General features: G+C 48.1%; 1 protein-coding gene across 2 annotated transcripts in view; it reads right to left on the bottom strand.

Moving 5' to 3' along the window:
* Positions 1-17,500, bottom strand: part of LOC133634992 (disintegrin and metalloproteinase domain-containing protein 10-like) — a 90,505-nt gene that overhangs the window by 68,959 nt on the left and 4,046 nt on the right. The window contains exons 3-5 of one of the 2 annotated variants that reach the window (XM_062027656.1): positions 16,648-16,795; positions 14,355-14,473; positions 13,278-13,427 (exon numbers count right to left, since the gene is read on the bottom strand). In XM_062027656.1, the coding sequence (XP_061883640.1) occupies positions 13,278-13,427; positions 14,355-14,473; positions 16,648-16,795 (417 nt within the window). Of the gene's footprint in view, positions 1-13,277; positions 13,428-14,354; positions 14,474-16,647; positions 17,388-17,500 lie in introns of those variants that run through there. The other variant, XM_062027655.1, reaches the window with a different exon arrangement.

The following is a 17,500-nucleotide window of genomic DNA, read 5'->3' as shown; positions in this document are numbered from 1 at the left end:
CTGCAACACTAACAGAGTTCATGGTGATATATTTCTCTAATCTACTCAAGTCCACTCAACTATTGTTGTATTTCATTGCTTTCTAAGAACGCTAACCATGCAAAGCTGGAAGCAGTATTGTGACAGCATGAAAGATCTGCAACACTAACAGAGTTCATGGTGATATATTTCTCTAATCCTTGGCTCGTCCAAAGCCAGCAGACAGCTGTTACGAGTAGACAAATATTGGAAAAAGAATTATGGCTAGTTTGACGCAATATTCAAACCACTTTGGCACACACACTTCCACTTCCACGAAAGAGTGACTGAAAATGTCAGACTCAGCTGAAAGTGGCGCCAAGATGGCTGTGCAGTATTTGAAATATTCCTATTCTACTCTTTTGTGGGGAAATACAAAGTACAGTATCATGTCCTATTGATAATATTACAACTACCTACAGTCTACCAAGTAAAGGTCTTCATTAGGTCCCAAATAGGAACAACTAACTCATTAATAACAACTAACTCATTAATAACCTTTCAATGTATTGTGGAGAGTTTTACTTTGAAGTAGTGATGACTACCTAACTACCTAACTACCTAACTACCTCATTGCCTCCTCGGCCTGATGGCCTGACACCTTGCTGAGGGTGCCAAGCTTTTATTCATTTATTCTTTTTATTCATTGTTTTTATTTATTTATTTATTTTTTTGTCTGGTGGGGGGTACTCTCAAGGCTTGCTTGTCCAGCGGGGGTTGGCTCCTCAGGATACTGCAGGCGTGCTGCGTGTCTGGAGCCCCCCCTGGGTCCCACCATCCACCCCTTTTGGATGCCTGTTTTGTTTGGGGCCAGCTGGGTCTAGTCCCCTCGTCTATCGTGGTAGCTTGGTGCACTGCAAAGTATTCCGCAGTGCTGCAAGCCGGCCAGCTGCCGGGGAAGTGACCTTTAGTGTCAGCGTGTCTGTGATTTTCTTTTAATTTGCGGAGAGTCTCTGGGCTCCCCCGCCTTTCTGCCCACGTGGAGTGTGGTCTCTCGCTGGCTTGGGGGTTGGCTGTCCCCTGCTTCTCCCGTGCCTTGTCCTCTGCCGGGCGTGTCTGTATACGGCCTGCTGCTGGCCCTTCTGGGGCGGGACGGTGGGCCCGGCTCTGGGGTTTCTATTGCTGTGGCTGTGTGGGGCCGGTGGTCCCTTGTTCCCTGGGCAGTGCACCTGCTGTTTTGGTTTGGGCTCTCTGGGTGGCTGGGGCCGTAGTCTGGCTCCCGCACATACTGGGAGACAAATATATTGTCAAATATATTGCATTCCGTTTGGTTTTCTTTATAGTCTGTCCGGTCAGAGCGCTTCCATGTCGCTCGTACTTTTTGTTCGTTTGTTTAATCTTTAAAATACCCGTTTTTATTGCAGGCTGCCTGCTCTTAAAATCACTCCAACCAACCTTTGTCGTCTCACACGACACACCCTTGACAAATCAGTGGTGCAACACCGTGTTCAACTTAAAATAGACACCCTGGACTGTGTCATAACTGAGGGTGACCTCCGTCTGAAGGGACAGCTCGTCCTCCACAGCCTTTGTTACGCTGTACTCCCAGACCACACCCACAGGAAGTGGAAACACATGCCGTACCAGACGCGTCACGGCCACCCCGTTTGTGTGCTAATTTAAAGATGCGGCCCATCGATTGTCACATGGAAACACCACATGTCACATTGTCAATAGCTTCCTGCCAGATAAGCTGGCACGGGGATGAAAGCGCAGGATGTTGTCATTTTGTGGCTACCAAAGTCAAGGTTTGGACTGCAGTGTTGAGAAGGGACACGCCCACAGCCCATTTCCAACATGTCAGGAGAATACTCTTCTTGGAAATAACCTCACACGAGGAACACACGTGCTCCCACCTAGATTGACATCTGGCCTCCATGGAGGACACGCTCTCATGGACGACACACTCTCGTATGCCTGCATGGAGGACACGCTCTCGTACGCCTCCATGGAGGACACGCTCTCATGGAGGACACACTCTCGTATGCCTGCATGGAGGACACGCTCTCGTACGCCTCCATGGAGGACACGCTCTCATACGCCTCCATGGAGGACACGCTCTCATGGAGGACACACTCTCGTATGCCTGCATGGAGGACACGCTCTCGTACGCCTCCATGGAGGACACGCTCTGTATGCCTCCATGGAGGACACGCTCTTGTACGCCTCCATGGAGGACACACTCTCGTACGCCTCCATGGAGGACATGCTCTCGTACGCCTCCATGGAGGACACGCTCTCATGGAGGACACTCTCGTACTCCTCCATGGAGGACACGCTCTCATAGAGGACACGCTCTCGTACGCCTCCATGGAGGACACGCTCTCATACGCCTCCATTGAGGACACGCTCTCGTACGCCTCCATGGAGAACACGCTCTCATATGCCTCCATGGAGGACATGCTCTCGTACGCCTCCATGGAGGACACGCTCTTATACGCCTCCATGGAGGACACGCTCTCATGGAGGACACGCTCTCATACGCCTCCAAGGAGGACACGCTCTCGTACGCCTCCATTGAGGACACGCTCTCATGGAGGACACGCTCTCGTACGCCTCCATGGAGGACACGCTCTCACACGCCTCCATTGAGGACACGCTCTCGTACGCCTCCATGGAGAACACGCTCTCATATGCCTCCATGGAGGACATGCTCTCGTACGCCTCCATGGAGGACACGCTCTTATACGCCTCCATGGAGGACACGCTCTCATGGAGGACACGCTCTCATATGCCTCCAAGGAGGACACGCTCTCATACGCCTCCATGGAGGACACGCTCTCATACGCCTCCATGGAGGACACGATCTCATGGAGGACACACTCTCGTATGCCTGCATGGAGGACACGCTCTCGTACGCCTCCATGGAGGACACACTCTCATACGCCTCCATGGAGGACACGCTCTCGTACGCCTCCATGGAGGACATGCTCTCATGGAGGACACGCTCTTGTACGCCTCCATGGAGGACACGCTCTCGTACGCCTCCATGGAGGACACGCTCTCGTACGCCTCCATGGAGGACATGCTCTCATGGAGGACACGCTCTCGTACGCCTCCATGGAGGACACGCTCTCATGGAGGACACACTCTCGTATGCCTGCATGGAGGACACGCTCTCGTACGCCTCCATGGAGGACACGCTCTCATGGAGGACACACTCTCGTATGCCTGCATGGAGGACACGCTCTCGTACGCCTCCATGGAGGACACGCTCTCATACGCCTCCATGGAGGACACGCTCTCATGGAGGACACACTCTCGTATGCCTGCATGGAGGACACGCTCTCGTACGCCTCCATGGAGGACACGCTCTCGTACGCCTCCATGGAGGACACGCTCTTGTACGCCTCCATGGAGGACACACTCTCGTACGCCTCCATGGAGGACATGCTCTCGTACGCCTCCATGGAGGACACGCTCTCATGGAGGACACTCTCGTACTCCTCCATGGAGGACACGCTCTCATAGAGGACACGCTCTCGTACGCCTCCATGGAGGACACGCTCTCATACGCCTCCATTGAGGACACGCTCTCGTACGCCTCCATGGAGAACACGCTCTCATATGCCTCCATGGAGGACATGCTCTCGTACGCCTCCATGGAGGACACGCTCTTATACGCCTCCATGGAGGACACGCTCTCATGGAGGACACGCTCTCATACGCCTCCAAGGAGGACACGCTCTCGTACGCCTCCATTGAGGACACGCTCTCATGGAGGACACGCTCTCGTACGCCTCCATGGAGGACACGCTCTCACACGCCTCCATTGAGGACACGCTCTCGTACGCCTCCATGGAGAACACGCTCTCATATGCCTCCATGGAGGACATGCTCTCGTACGCCTCCATGGAGGACACGCTCTTATACGCCTCCATGGAGGACACGCTCTCATGGAGGACACGCTCTCATATGCCTCCAAGGAGGACACGCTCTCATACGCCTCCATGGAGGACACGCTCTCATACGCCTCCATGGAGGACACGATCTCATGGAGGACACACTCTCGTATGCCTGCATGGAGGACACGCTCTCGTACGCCTCCATGGAGGACACACTCTCATACGCCTCCATGGAGGACACGCTCTCGTACGCCTCCATGGAGGACATGCTCTCATGGAGGACACGCTCTTGTACGCCTCCATGGAGGACACGCTCTCGTACGCCTCCATGGAGGACACGCTCTCGTACGCCTCCATGGAGGACATGCTCTCATGGAGGACACGCTCTCGTACGCCTCCATGGAGGACACGCTCTCGTACACCTCCATGGAGGACACGCTCTCGTACGCCTCCATGGAGGACACGCTCTCGTACGCCTCCATGGAGGACACGCTCTCGTACGCCTCCATGGAGGACATGCTCTCATGGAGGACACGCTCTCGTACGCCTCCATGGAGGACACGCTCTCGTACACCTCCATGGAGGACACGCTCTCGTACGCCTCCATGGAGGACACGCTCTCGTACGCCTCCATGGAGGACACGCTCTTGTACGCCTCCATGGAGGACACGCTCTTGTACGCCTCCATGGAGGACATGCTCTCATGGAGGACACGCTCTCGTACGCCTCCATGGAGGACACGCTCTCGTACGCCTCCATGGAGGACACGCTCCCGTACGCCTCCATGGAGGACATGCTCTCGTACGCCTCCATGGAGGACACGCTCTCGTACGCCTCCATGGAGGACATGCTCTCGTACGCCTCCATGGAGGACACGCTCTGTATGCCTCCATGGAGGACACGCTCTTGTACGCCTCCATGGAGGACACACTCTCGTACGCCTCCATGGAGGACATGCTCTCGTACGCCTCCATGGAGGACACGCTCTCATGGAGGACACTCTCTCGTACGCCTCCATGGAGGACACGCTCTCATGGAGGACACGCTCTCGTACGCCTCCATGGAGGACACGCTCTCATACGCCTCCATTGAGGACACGCTCTCGTACGCCTCCATGGAGAACACGCTCTCATATGCCTCCATGGAGGACATGCTCTCGTACGCCTCCATGGAGGACACGCTCTTATACGCCTCCATGGAGGACACGCTCTCATGGAGGACACGCTCTCATACGCCTCCAAGGAGGACACGCTCTCGTACGCCTCCATGGAGGACACGCTCACGTACGCCTCCATGGAGGACACGCTCACGTACGCCTCCATGGAGGACACGCTCACGTACGCCTCCAAGGAGGACACGCTCTCGTACGCCTCCATGGAGGACACGCTCACGTACGCCTCCATGGAGGACACGCTCACGTATGCCTCCATGGAGGACACGCTCTTCTATTTTTGCAGTGTTCTCCTTCTCCCGCCCTCATTACTTGTCTTTTCCTTTGGCTATTTTTACAGTAGCTACAGTACATGCAGGTTTAGTCTGGTTCAATGTGACCTCAAGTAACCTCCTGTCTGCAAGAAAGAAGTATGTGCTTCTGGTACGTATCCTTCTGGTACGTATCCTTCTGGTACGTATCCTTCTGGTAAGTATCCTTCTGGTACGTATCCTTCTGGTAAGTATCCTTCTGGTAAGTATCCTTCTGGTACGTATCCTTCTGGTATGTATCCTTCTGGTATGTATCTTTCTGGTACGTATCCTTCTGGTACGTATCCTTCTGGTACGTATCCTTCTGGTACGTATCCTTCTGGTACGTATCCTTCTGGTACGTATCCTTCTGGTAAGTATCCTTCTGGTACGTATCCTTCTGGTAAGTATCCTTCTGGTAAGTATCCTTCTGGTACGTATCCTTCTGGTATGTATCCTTCTGGTATGTATCTTTCTGGTACGTATCCTTCTGGTAAGTATCCTTCTGGTATGTATCCTTCTGGTACGTATCCTTCTGGTAAGTATCCTTCTGGTACGTATCCTTCTGGTAAGTATCCTTCTGGTACGTATCCTTCTGGTATGTATCCTTCTGGTACGTATCCTTCTGGTAAGTATCCTTCTGGTACGTATCCTTCTGGTATGTATCCTTCTGGTACGTATCCTTCTGGTACGTATCCTTCTGGTACGTATCCTTCTGGTACGTATCCTTCTGGTACGTATCCTTCTGGTACGTATCCTTCTGGTATGTATCCTTCTGGTACGTATCCTTCTGGTACGTATCCTTCTGGTACGTATCCTTCTGGTACGTATCCTTCTGGTAAGTATCCTTCTGGTACGTATCCTTCTGGTACGTATCCTACCTCTGTGGCTGCTGCTCCCCCACCGCCAAGCACTGAACATTATTTGCTCAATAGAATATTAAAAATGCATATGCAAGATTTGCGTTTTACAGGTGGCCTTAAATGAAGTAGAGCAGAGGTTCTCAAACCTTTTTCACTGAGTACCACCTCAGAAAACACTTGGCTCTTCACCATAATGACCAACATGAAAATACTGTAGCGTAATAGGCTAAATATTCCTTAAATATTCATTAATTATTCATTAAATATTCATTAAAAACAAGGCAGAAGGTTTGGCGTATTTGATGTTTTTGGCAACTGTAACATACACCCAGTTTGAACAGTAACACTGGGTTTGAATATTTAAATATGTGATTATTTGGTGTACCACTCAATGGAGACTGCATACTACAGTTTGAGAATCACTGAAGTAGACTTCAAGAGATATCATTCATACAATCAACCTACAGATGCTAGCCATCTTCTTCTGATAATCTGAGCTTGCTTTGCAGGCAACGTTCCCTCTAAGGTGCACGCATGTGCAACGGTGCACTGCGCACATGTACAATGGTGCACTGCGCACATGTACAATGGTGCACTGCGCACATGTGCAATGGTGCACTGTGCACATGTACAATGGTGCACTGCGCACACGTACAACGGTGCACTGCGCACATGTACAATGGTGCACTGCGCACACGTACAATGGTGCACTGCGCACATGTGCAATGGTGCACTGTGCACATGTACAACGGTGCACTGCGCACATGTACAATGGTGCACTGCGCACATGTACAATGGTGCACTGCGCACATGTACAATGGTGCACTGCGCACATGTGCAATGGTGCACTGTGCACATGTACAATGGTGCACTGCACACATGTACAATGGTGCACTGCACACATGTACAATGGTGCACTGCTCACATGTACAATGGTGCACTGCACACATGTACAATGGTGCACTGCGCACATGTACAATGGTGCACTGCGCACATGTACAATGGTGCACTGCTCACATGTACAATGGTGCACTGCACACATGTACAATGGTGCACTGCTCACATGTACAACGGTGCACTGCGCACATGTACAACGGTGCACTGCGCACATGTACAATGGTGCACTGCGCACATGTGCAATGGTGCACTGCACACATGTACAATGGTGCACTGCGCACATGTACAATGGTGCACTGCTCACATGTACAATGGTGCACTGCGCACATGTACAATGGTGCACTGCTCACATGTACAATGGTGCACTGCGCACATGTACAATGGTGCACTGCGCACATGTACAATGGTGCACTGCTCACATGTACAATGGTGCACTGCGCACATGTACAATGGTGCACTGCGCACATGTACAATGGTGCACTGCGCACATGTACAATGGTGCACTGCGCATGTACAATGGTGCACTGCGCACATGTACAATGGTGCACTGCGCACATGTACAATGGTGCACTGCTCACACGTGCAACGGTGCACTGCTCACATGTACAATGGTGCACTGCGCATGTACAATGGTGCACTGCGCACATGTACAATGGTGCACTGCGCACATGTACAATGGTGCACTGCGCACATGTACAATGGTGCACTGCTCACACGTGCAACGGTGCACTGCTCACATGTACAATGGTGCACTGCGCATGTACAATGGTGCACTGCGCACATGTACAATGGTGCACTGCGCACATGTACAATGGTGCACTGCTCACATGTGCAACGGTGCACTGCCCACATGTACAATTGCAAGGCAAATCTAAGCCACGCACCAAATAAAAATAAAAAATAAAAATGCGCGTAATACATTTTAATGTAACCGACAACAAGCCACAACAGAGAAAACTGTTCTGGTCATCACCGTTCAATTATTGTAACATCTGTGGAGACGCTTTAAGGAGGACATGAATTCCATCCATCACTTTACTGAGCAAAACTCTTCTTGTCGGCCATAAACACACGACCAAAAGCATTGGTCAAAAATGTCTATATAGCAAAACTGCTCATTTTCTGCCGTACAAACGAGACCAAAAGCAACTTTGTCGCTCGCTCTTTCTCACTTGCACCAACACAAGCACATCAGGCACTTAGTCAGTGATGCCTTCACAGACCACTCCAACACCACACCACATGTGTCATTCCAGGTGGTTACACTTAGTCAGTGATGCCTTCACAGACCACTCCAACACCACACTTCATGTGTCATTCCAGGTGGTTACACTTAGTCAGTGATGCCTTCACAGACCACTCCAACACCACACCACATGTGTCATTCCAGGTGGTTACACTTAGTCAGTGATGCCTTCACAGACCACTCCAACACCACACCTCATGTGTCATTCCAGGTGGTTACACTTAGTCAGTGATGCCTTCACAGACCACTCCAACACCACACCTCATGTGTCATTCCAGGTGGTTACACTTAGTCAGTGATGCCTTCACAGACCACTCCAACACCACACCACATGTGTCATTCCAGGTGGTTACACTTAGTCAGTGATGCCTTCACAGACCACTCCAACACCACACATCATGTGTCATTCCAGGTGGTTACACTTAGTCAGTGATGCCTTCACAGACCACTCCAACACCACACCTCATGTGTCATTCCAGGTGGTTACACTTAGTCAGTGATGCCTTCACATACCACTCCAACACCACACCACATGTGTCATTCCAGGTGGTTACACTTAGTCAGTGATGCCTTCACAGACCACTCCAACACCACACCACATGTGTCATTCCAGGTGGTTACACTTAGTCAGTGATGCCTTCACAGACCACTCCAACACCACACCACATGTGTCATTCCAGGTGGTTACACTTAGTCAGTGATGCCTTCACAGACCACTCCAACACCACACCACATGTGTCATTCCAGGTGGTTACACTTAGTCAGTGATGCCTTCACAGACCACTCCAACACCACACCACATGTGTCATTCCAGGTGGTTACACTTAGTCAGTGATGCCTTCACAGACCACTCCAACACCACACCACATGTGTCATTTGTTGCGTTTGACCAGATGTTCCTCCAAGTGGGATGTAAAACGCTGGTCAGTCCCAAGTTCCTTAGATGACATATAAACTGAACTCAAAAGTACCACCAAGGACAGGATAGGTATTTTGTAATTAATTTTCAAATATTTGAGAATAGAGACCAGCCTCGAACAACACATATAAATGCGGAGCCCAAGTTGATCTGAAAACATCCCGGAATGCACTCTCCTCTTCAATATCTCCCCCCGCCCTCACTTGTCTCACCTCAAACACATGCTCATTGTGCTTCTTATCTAGAGTCGGCCTGAGAAGGGAAGCAAGGAGGATTCCTTCTCTCTGCCTTCCACCCCAAGGCCATCCCCAGTGCAAGCACTTTGTCATGAGATGATTAGAAAAGAAAAGAGTACAATATGGAACATTAGCTATATGTAATATGACTATGAAAATTAATAAGTAACACAAAATATGGATATATGAAGATATATATGTATATATCCTTCAATTCCCCCTTCAAGATCTTTTAAAAAGATCTTTACCTCTAGTACAACACTTCTAAAGCACGCCCCACATTAAAGTAGGTGCTGTGTTTTTTTTTGGGTTTTTTGTTTTGTTTTTTTAAGCAAGCTAGCATAAAACTACAGCATAGTTACATGGAAGATAGATGGAGGGAGTCTACGTCAATGTCGTCATGGTCAGGGAAGGAAGCCAACAATTCTCGAAAGTCTTAAAGTTACCACTTTGCTAGACCCCCTTCAGTGACACTTAGCACAAGGGGCGATAAAGCAACCGCATGAGAATGTGATGGCCAAAAAACTCCAATGGAGACCAGGACAGACTTAATTAGGTCAGTCCACCTGCCAAATGTGCTTTGGAGCCAATCTTTGAAGGGGTCAGATACCCCTGAAACTTCAGCAAGTTCCTTAGACAGGGCCTGGAGGCCCTCTAAGGCCCTTTGAACTGAGCCGTCGGGAGCAGTGTTGTTAGGAATGAAGGTAAAGCATTGGTCACCAAACATTGCACACACACCTTCTTCCTTGGCTAGGATGCGGTCAAGGGCTATGCGGTTCTGGATGGCCATGAGGGAGGTCGGGGAAAGTTGTTCAGCAAGTCCCTCAACGGCGTCACGAGTCAGGTTGGTCAGTCTCAACAGATTATAAAAAACATAGTTAATGCGTTCTACATTTTTAGTAGCAGTCACAGGGAAAATAGCACCAATGATAGGAAGGTTCTCGAAACCTGCACAGGATTCACACCACAATTTGTGTTGTGAGGGGACCCCTCTTGGTTGTCCAATTGCATCAAAGTAAACACCATCAGGGTTTCTTGTCAGATCAAAGGAGCCCTTTACCCTCCTCCGAGATAAAACATGGCGGCGTCGGCGAGAAGTTAGAGAGGCCGCTGAGACAGGAGTTACAAGGGGAGTTCATTTGGTACCCACTAGGGTGAGTGGGGTCACCAGTCTAACCATAGCACAAAGCCCTACGGATAACGTTGGGATTCTAATGTGCAATCTGTGCTCCCCACAATACCAGAATAAGTCAGCTCGTGCCCAAGGGCCTATCCTTGAGCCATCTATCAGTGTGGTGCACCAGGAAGGGTTAATGTCACCCAATTTGTTGGGGGACGAAGAGGGTCCTTTGAATTGAAAACACGTGTAATTCAGCTTTTGGGCCACAAATGGAAGAAGTCGGGTGGAATTGTCAACAGGAGGGTACACACTAGCCAACAAATCACACCCTAGCGGCGTCGGTTCAGAAAACAAGGAGATAAGACAGTTTGAGCTATTTGTGTCAGTCAACTCATAAGGGGCAGGATAAGTGTGGGGAAGGGACATCCAGCGGAACAAGCAACACAGTCACCCAGGTTTTGGCTCTTAGCCACGCTAGTCATCCACCTGAGCCATAGGTTGCCTGCACCCGCTCCTAAGGTCAAAGTTACCAGGCCTTCGGTGGTGATGTCATTAGCACGCACAGATGTGAGAGCCTTTGAAACACCACCGAGGTGGGGTGGTACTTTAGGTGCTACAGAGGGTGTAGAGGTACACTTAGTCAGTGATGCCTTCACAGACCACTCCAACACCACACCACATGTGTCATTCCAGGTGGTTACACTTAGTCAGTGATGCCTTCACAGACCACTCCAACACCACACCACATGTGTCATTCCAAGTGGCTACACTTAGTCAGTGATGCCTTCACAGACCACTCCAACACCACACCACATGTGTCATTCCAGGTGGTTACACTTAGTCAGTGATGCCTTCACAGACCACTCCAACACCACACCACATGTGTCATTCCAAGTGGCTACACTTAGTCAGTGATGCCTTCACAGACCACTCCAACACCACACCACATGTGTCATTCCAGGTGGTTACACTTAGTCAGTGATGCCTTCACAGACCACTCCAACACCACACCACATGTGTCATTCCAGGTGGTTACACTTAGTCAGTGATGCCTTCACAGACCACTCCAACACCACACCACATGTGTCATTCCAGGTGGTTACACTTAGTCAGTGATGCCTTCACAGACCACTCCAACACCACACCACATGTGTCATTCCAAGTGGCTACACTTAGTCAGTGATGCCTTCACAGACCACTCCAACACCACACCACATGTGTCATTCCAGGTGGTTACACTTAGTCAGTGATGCCTTCACAGACCACTCCAACACCACACCTCATGTGTCATTCCAAGTGGTTACACTAGGATTTACCAATCACGTGTGCTTATTCTCGTACCCTTTATAAAGAATCTTAATATATAAATATTCATCATTAAAAGGCTGTTATTATATTAAAGAAATGCTACTAAAAAGATATATTTGACAAACAGAAAGTTACAGGATCCCATGTTTACATCTCATTGTGCAACATGTGAATGTTTCAATGGGAACTACCGGTAAATGCCACATCTGAAAGGGGCACAAACAAAGCTGTTTCCAAAGCAGGACCCCCACCCAGACATACAATACTAGTACACAGCTCATGAAAAACTATATTTTTAGTTATTGTTATTGGAAGTGGGCCAAAACATCTGTATTAGAAAATAATTTGATTATAATAATAAAACATTTAACTTATTTATTCAGGTTTGGGACAGGTGTGCTGCAGGTGTGGCAACATGAATTGATTAACGTGGACCCGACTTAAACAAGTGGAAAAACTTATTGGGGTGTTACCATTTAGTGGTCAATTGTACGGAATATGTACTGTACTGTGCAATCTACTAATACAAGTTTCAATCAATCAATCAGTGTGCACTTGAGTAAACTTGAGTAGCTGTTATTGTGATGTGGAGAAATCCCACGTATTTACCAAATTCCCCAGGAAATGTTCCATAGTTTGAAATGCAAATGCTGACGTTCCTCTCGGACACCTGTGATAAAGGTGTCTGTGATATCGCCTGATCACCTTGCTGCTAAACTAAGCACAACATTAGTGCCGCATAAAACATGTTGCTACTGGTCTACGTTTACTCAAAAAACCCCCAAAACAAACCAATTTAAAGCCTTGGCGGTTGTTAACTGACGTGTTCTATGCACGTTTAAAATAAACTTGCATGTTTAAATAACTTTAGCAGCTAACGAATATCGGCCACTAATAATCAGTATCAATAAGCACATGATTGGATGTCTACTTGAGGCTCAAGCAGTGATTGGATGTCTACTCCGGTGTGTCTGAATCACCCATGTCTTCTTCACCGTAGATTATATTATGGAGTGTGTTTTAATCACCCATGTCTTCTTCACCGTAGATTATATTATGGAGTGTGTTTTAATCACCCATGTCTTCTTCACCGTAGATTATATTATGGAGTGTGTTTTAATCACCCATGTCTTCTTCACCGTAGATTATATTATGGAGTGTGTTTTAATCACCCATGTCTTCTTCACCGTAGATTATATTATGGAGTGTGTTTTAATCACCCATGTCTTCTTCACCGTAGATTATATTATGGAGTGTGTTTTAATCACCCATGTCTTCTTCACCGTAGATTATATTATGGAGTGTGTTTTAATCACCCATGTCTTCTTCACCGTAGATTATATTATGGAGTGTGTTTTAATCACCCATGTCTTCTTCACGGTAGATTATGGAGTGATGATCACTGGCGTTGTATCTGTGGGCCGCTTCTACGTGATACGTGACGTCCAGGGTCCGGATGGTGCCTTCAAACTGGCCCTCATGCACAGATCCGTGACATGCCGAACCATCTTCACCTGCAAGAGCGTGACAAGAGGTCAGTGTGGAGGCCACTCTTATCCTGTGTGGGGCCCCTCTTATCCTGTGTGGGGTCACTCTTATCCTGTGTGGGGCCCCTCTTATTCTGTGTGGGGTCACTCTTATCCTGTGTGGGGCCACTCTTATCCTGTGTGGGGCCACTCTTATCCTGTGTGGGGTCACTCTTATCCTATGTGGGGTCACTCTTATCCTGTGTGGGGCCACTCTTATCCTGTGTGGGGTCACTCTTATCCTATGTGGGGCCCCTCTTATTCTGTGTGGGGCCCCTCTTATCCTGTGTGGGGCCACTCTTATCCTGTGTGGGGCCACTCTTATCCTGTGTGGGGCCACTCTTATTCTGTGTGGGGTCACTCTTATCCTGTGTGGGGCCACTCTTATCCTGTGTGGGGTCACTCTTATCCTGTGTGGGGTCACTCTTATCCTATGTGGGGTCACTCTTATCCTGTGTGGGGCCACTCTTATCCTGTGTGGGGTCACTCTTATCCTATGTGGGGCCCCTCTTATTCTGTGTGGGGTCACTCTTATCCTGTGTGGGGCCACTCTTATCCTGTGTGGGGTCACTCTTATCCTGTGTGGGGCCACTCTTATCCTGTGTGGGGTCACTCTTATCCTATGTGGGGCCACTCTTATTCTGTGTGGGGTCACTCTTATCCTGTGTGGGGCCACTCTTATCCTGTGTGGGGTCACTCTTATCCTATGTGGGGCCCCTCTTATTCTGTGTGGGGTCACTCTTATCCTGTGTGGGGCCACTTTTATCCTGTGTGGGGTCACTCTTATCCTGTGTGGGGCCCCTCTTATTCTGTGTGGGGTCACTCTTATCCTGTGTGGGGCCACTCTTATCCTGTGTGGGGCCCCTCTTATTCTGTGTGGGGTCACTCTTATCCTGTGTGGGGTCACTCACTCACCCTCCAGTGTGCCGGAATATAAGTGGGAAAGGTCGGGTGTGGTCGCTCCATCTTCGCTGATCACCTTGAAGTCGCTGGAGAAGTCCTTAGCGGCTCGTCTCAGGCGCAGGCGGAAATTTCTGAAGGAAACAAACACACGTAAGCAGCTAGAACATACGTAAGCAGCTAGAACATACGTAAGCAGCTAGAACATACGTAAGCAGCTAGAACATACGTAAGCAGCTAGAACACACGTAAGTAGCTAGAACATACGTAAGCAGCTAGAACACACGTAAGCAGCTAGAACATACGTAAGCAGCTAGAACACACGTAAGCAGCTAGAACATACGTAAGCAGCTAGAACATACGTAAGCAGCTAGAACACACGTAAGCAGCTAGAACATACGTAAGCAGCTAGAACATACGTAAGCAGCTAGAACACACATAAGCAGCTAGAACATACGTAAGCAGCTAGAACATACGTAAGCAGCTAGAACATACGTAAGCAGCTAGAACACACGTAAGCAGCTAGAACATACGTAAGCAGCTAGAACATACGTAAGCAGCTAGAACACACGTAAGCAGCTAGAACATACGTAAGCAGCTAGAACACACGTAAGCAGCTAGAACATACGTAAGCAGCTAGAACACACGTAAGCAGCTAGAACATATGTAAGCAGCTAGAACACACGTAAGCAGCTAGAACACACGTAAGCAGCTAGAACATACGTAAGCAGCTAGAACACACGTAAGCAGCTAGAACACACGTAAGCAGCTAGAACATACGTAAGCAGCTAGAACATACGTAAGCAGCTAGAACACACGTAAGCAGCTAGAACACACGTAAGCAGCTAGAACACACGTAAGCAGCTAGAACATACGTAAGCAGCTAGAACATACGTAAGCAGCTAGAACACACGTAAGCAGCTAGAACACACGTAAGCAGCTAGAACACACGTAAGCAGCTAGAACACACGTAAGCAGCTAGAACATACGTAAGCAGCTAGAACACACGTAAGCAGCTAGAACATACGTAAGCAGCTAGAGCATACGTAAGCAGCTAGAACATACGTAAGCAGCTAGAACATTTGTGTACCATGGCGTGCACAAACTAGTAGTTACTGTACCATGGGGTGCACAAAGTAGTCATTACTGTACCATGGCATGCACAAACTAGTAGTTACTGTACCATGGTGTGTACAAACTAGTAGTTACTGTACCATGGGGTGTACAAACTAGTAGTTACTGTACCATGGTGTGCACAAACTAGTAGTTACTGTACCATGGGGTGCACAAAGTAGTCGTTACTGTACCATGGCGTGCACAAACTAGTAGTTACTGTACCATGGTGTGTACAAACTAGTAGTTACTGTACCATGGGGTGTACAAACTAGTAGTTACTGTACCATGGTGTGCACAAACTAGTAGTTACTGTACCATGGTGTGCACAAACTAGTAGTTACTGTAACATGGGGTGTACAAACTAGTAGTTACTGTACCATGGTGTGCACAAACTAGTAGTTACTGTACCATGGTGTGCACAAACTAGTAGTTACTGTACCATGGGGTGTACAAACTAGTAGTTACTGTACCATGGGGTGCATAAACTAGTAGTTAGTGTACCATGGCGTGCACAAACTAGTAGTTACTGTACCATGGTGTGTACAAACTAGTAGTTACTGTACCATGGGGTGTACAAACTAGTAGTTACTGTACCATGGTGTGCACAAACTAGTAGTTACTGTACCATGGTGTGCACAAACTAGTAGTTACTGTACCATGGGGTGTACAAACTAGTAGTTACTGTACCATGGTGTGCACAAACTAGTAGTTACTGTACCATGGTGTGCACAAACTAGTAGTTACTGTACCATGGGGTGTACAAACTAGTAGTTACTGTACCTTGGGGTGCATAAACTAGTAGTTAGTGTACCATGGCGTGCACAAACTAGTAGTTACTGTACCATGGTGTGTACAAACTAGTAGTTACTGTACCATGGGGTGTACAAACTAGTAGTTACTGTACCATGGGGTGTACAAACTAGTAGTTACTGTACCATGGTGTGCACAAACTAGTAGTTACTGTACCATGGTGTGTACAAACTAGTAGTTACTGTACCATGGGGTGTACAAACTAGTAGTTACTGTACCATGGGGTGCATAAACTAGTAGTTAGTGTACCATGGGGTGCACAAACTAGTAGTTAGTGTACCATGGGGTGCACAAACTAGTAGTTAGTGTACCATGGTGTGTACAAACTAGTAGTTAGTGTACCATGGTGTGTGTGGAGTGGACATTGAGCAGTAGTCCAAACCTGTGAAAAGCAGTGAAGTGTAGCTCCAGAAGGTTCCTGTGAGGTTGTGCATCTCTGCAGACTCTCAGGTGCTTCCTGTGGAGGTCCTGCTGGTCGTAGGTGATCTCCTCATAGTGATGAATGTACGGACTGATCAAGCTTGCAGTGCCTAACGTCAAGGAAAACAACAGCAGATGACAAATAGCCTCAGGGTAAACATTTTTTACACACAGCAAGTTTTTAATTGTGATGAGAAAAAGATGCCAAAGTAGACTCATCTCTCATTCAGCTCCTCCCTTTCCTCTTCTGTCTGCTCATTTCTCTTCTTGTGAGCTTCTTCTTTGGCCATGTCAGCGTAAATTGTTTTGACTTTTCTTGATGTTTATTATTGTAGCAATATGCTTGTTAAAGTCAAGGATATTTGTGATTTCTAAACGTTTGTGAGGGCACCAAAGAGATTCTGGGTGTATGCGCCTGTTGGCAGAGCAGCGCGTACAGGACAGTTCAGCTTGTTGTTGTTGTTTTGGCTTCTTAATAAGAGACAATGAATAAAGTAGCACTTTATAAACCTTCACTAAAATGTGGACTTTTGTGGAGACTTTATTGGTATTGATAGTTTCTTATGGAGACTTTATTGGTATTGATAGTTTCTTATGTAGACTTTATTGGTCTTGATAGTTTCTTATGGAGACTTTATTGGTATTGATCGTTTCTTATGGAGACTTTATTGGTATTGATAGTTTCTTATGGAGACTTTATTGGTATTGATAGTTTCTTATGGAGACTTTATTGGTATTGATAGTTTCTTATGGAGACTTTATTGGTATTGATCGTTTCTTATGGAGACTTTATTGGTATTGATCGTTTCTTATGG

This window comes from Entelurus aequoreus, linkage group LG19, assembly GCF_033978785.1.
Source record: "Entelurus aequoreus isolate RoL-2023_Sb linkage group LG19, RoL_Eaeq_v1.1, whole genome shotgun sequence".
NCBI lineage: Eukaryota > Metazoa > Chordata > Actinopteri > Syngnathiformes > Syngnathidae > Entelurus > Entelurus aequoreus.
Note: the sequence above shows the minus strand (reverse complement) of the source record. Positions and strands in the feature narration are given on the sequence as shown.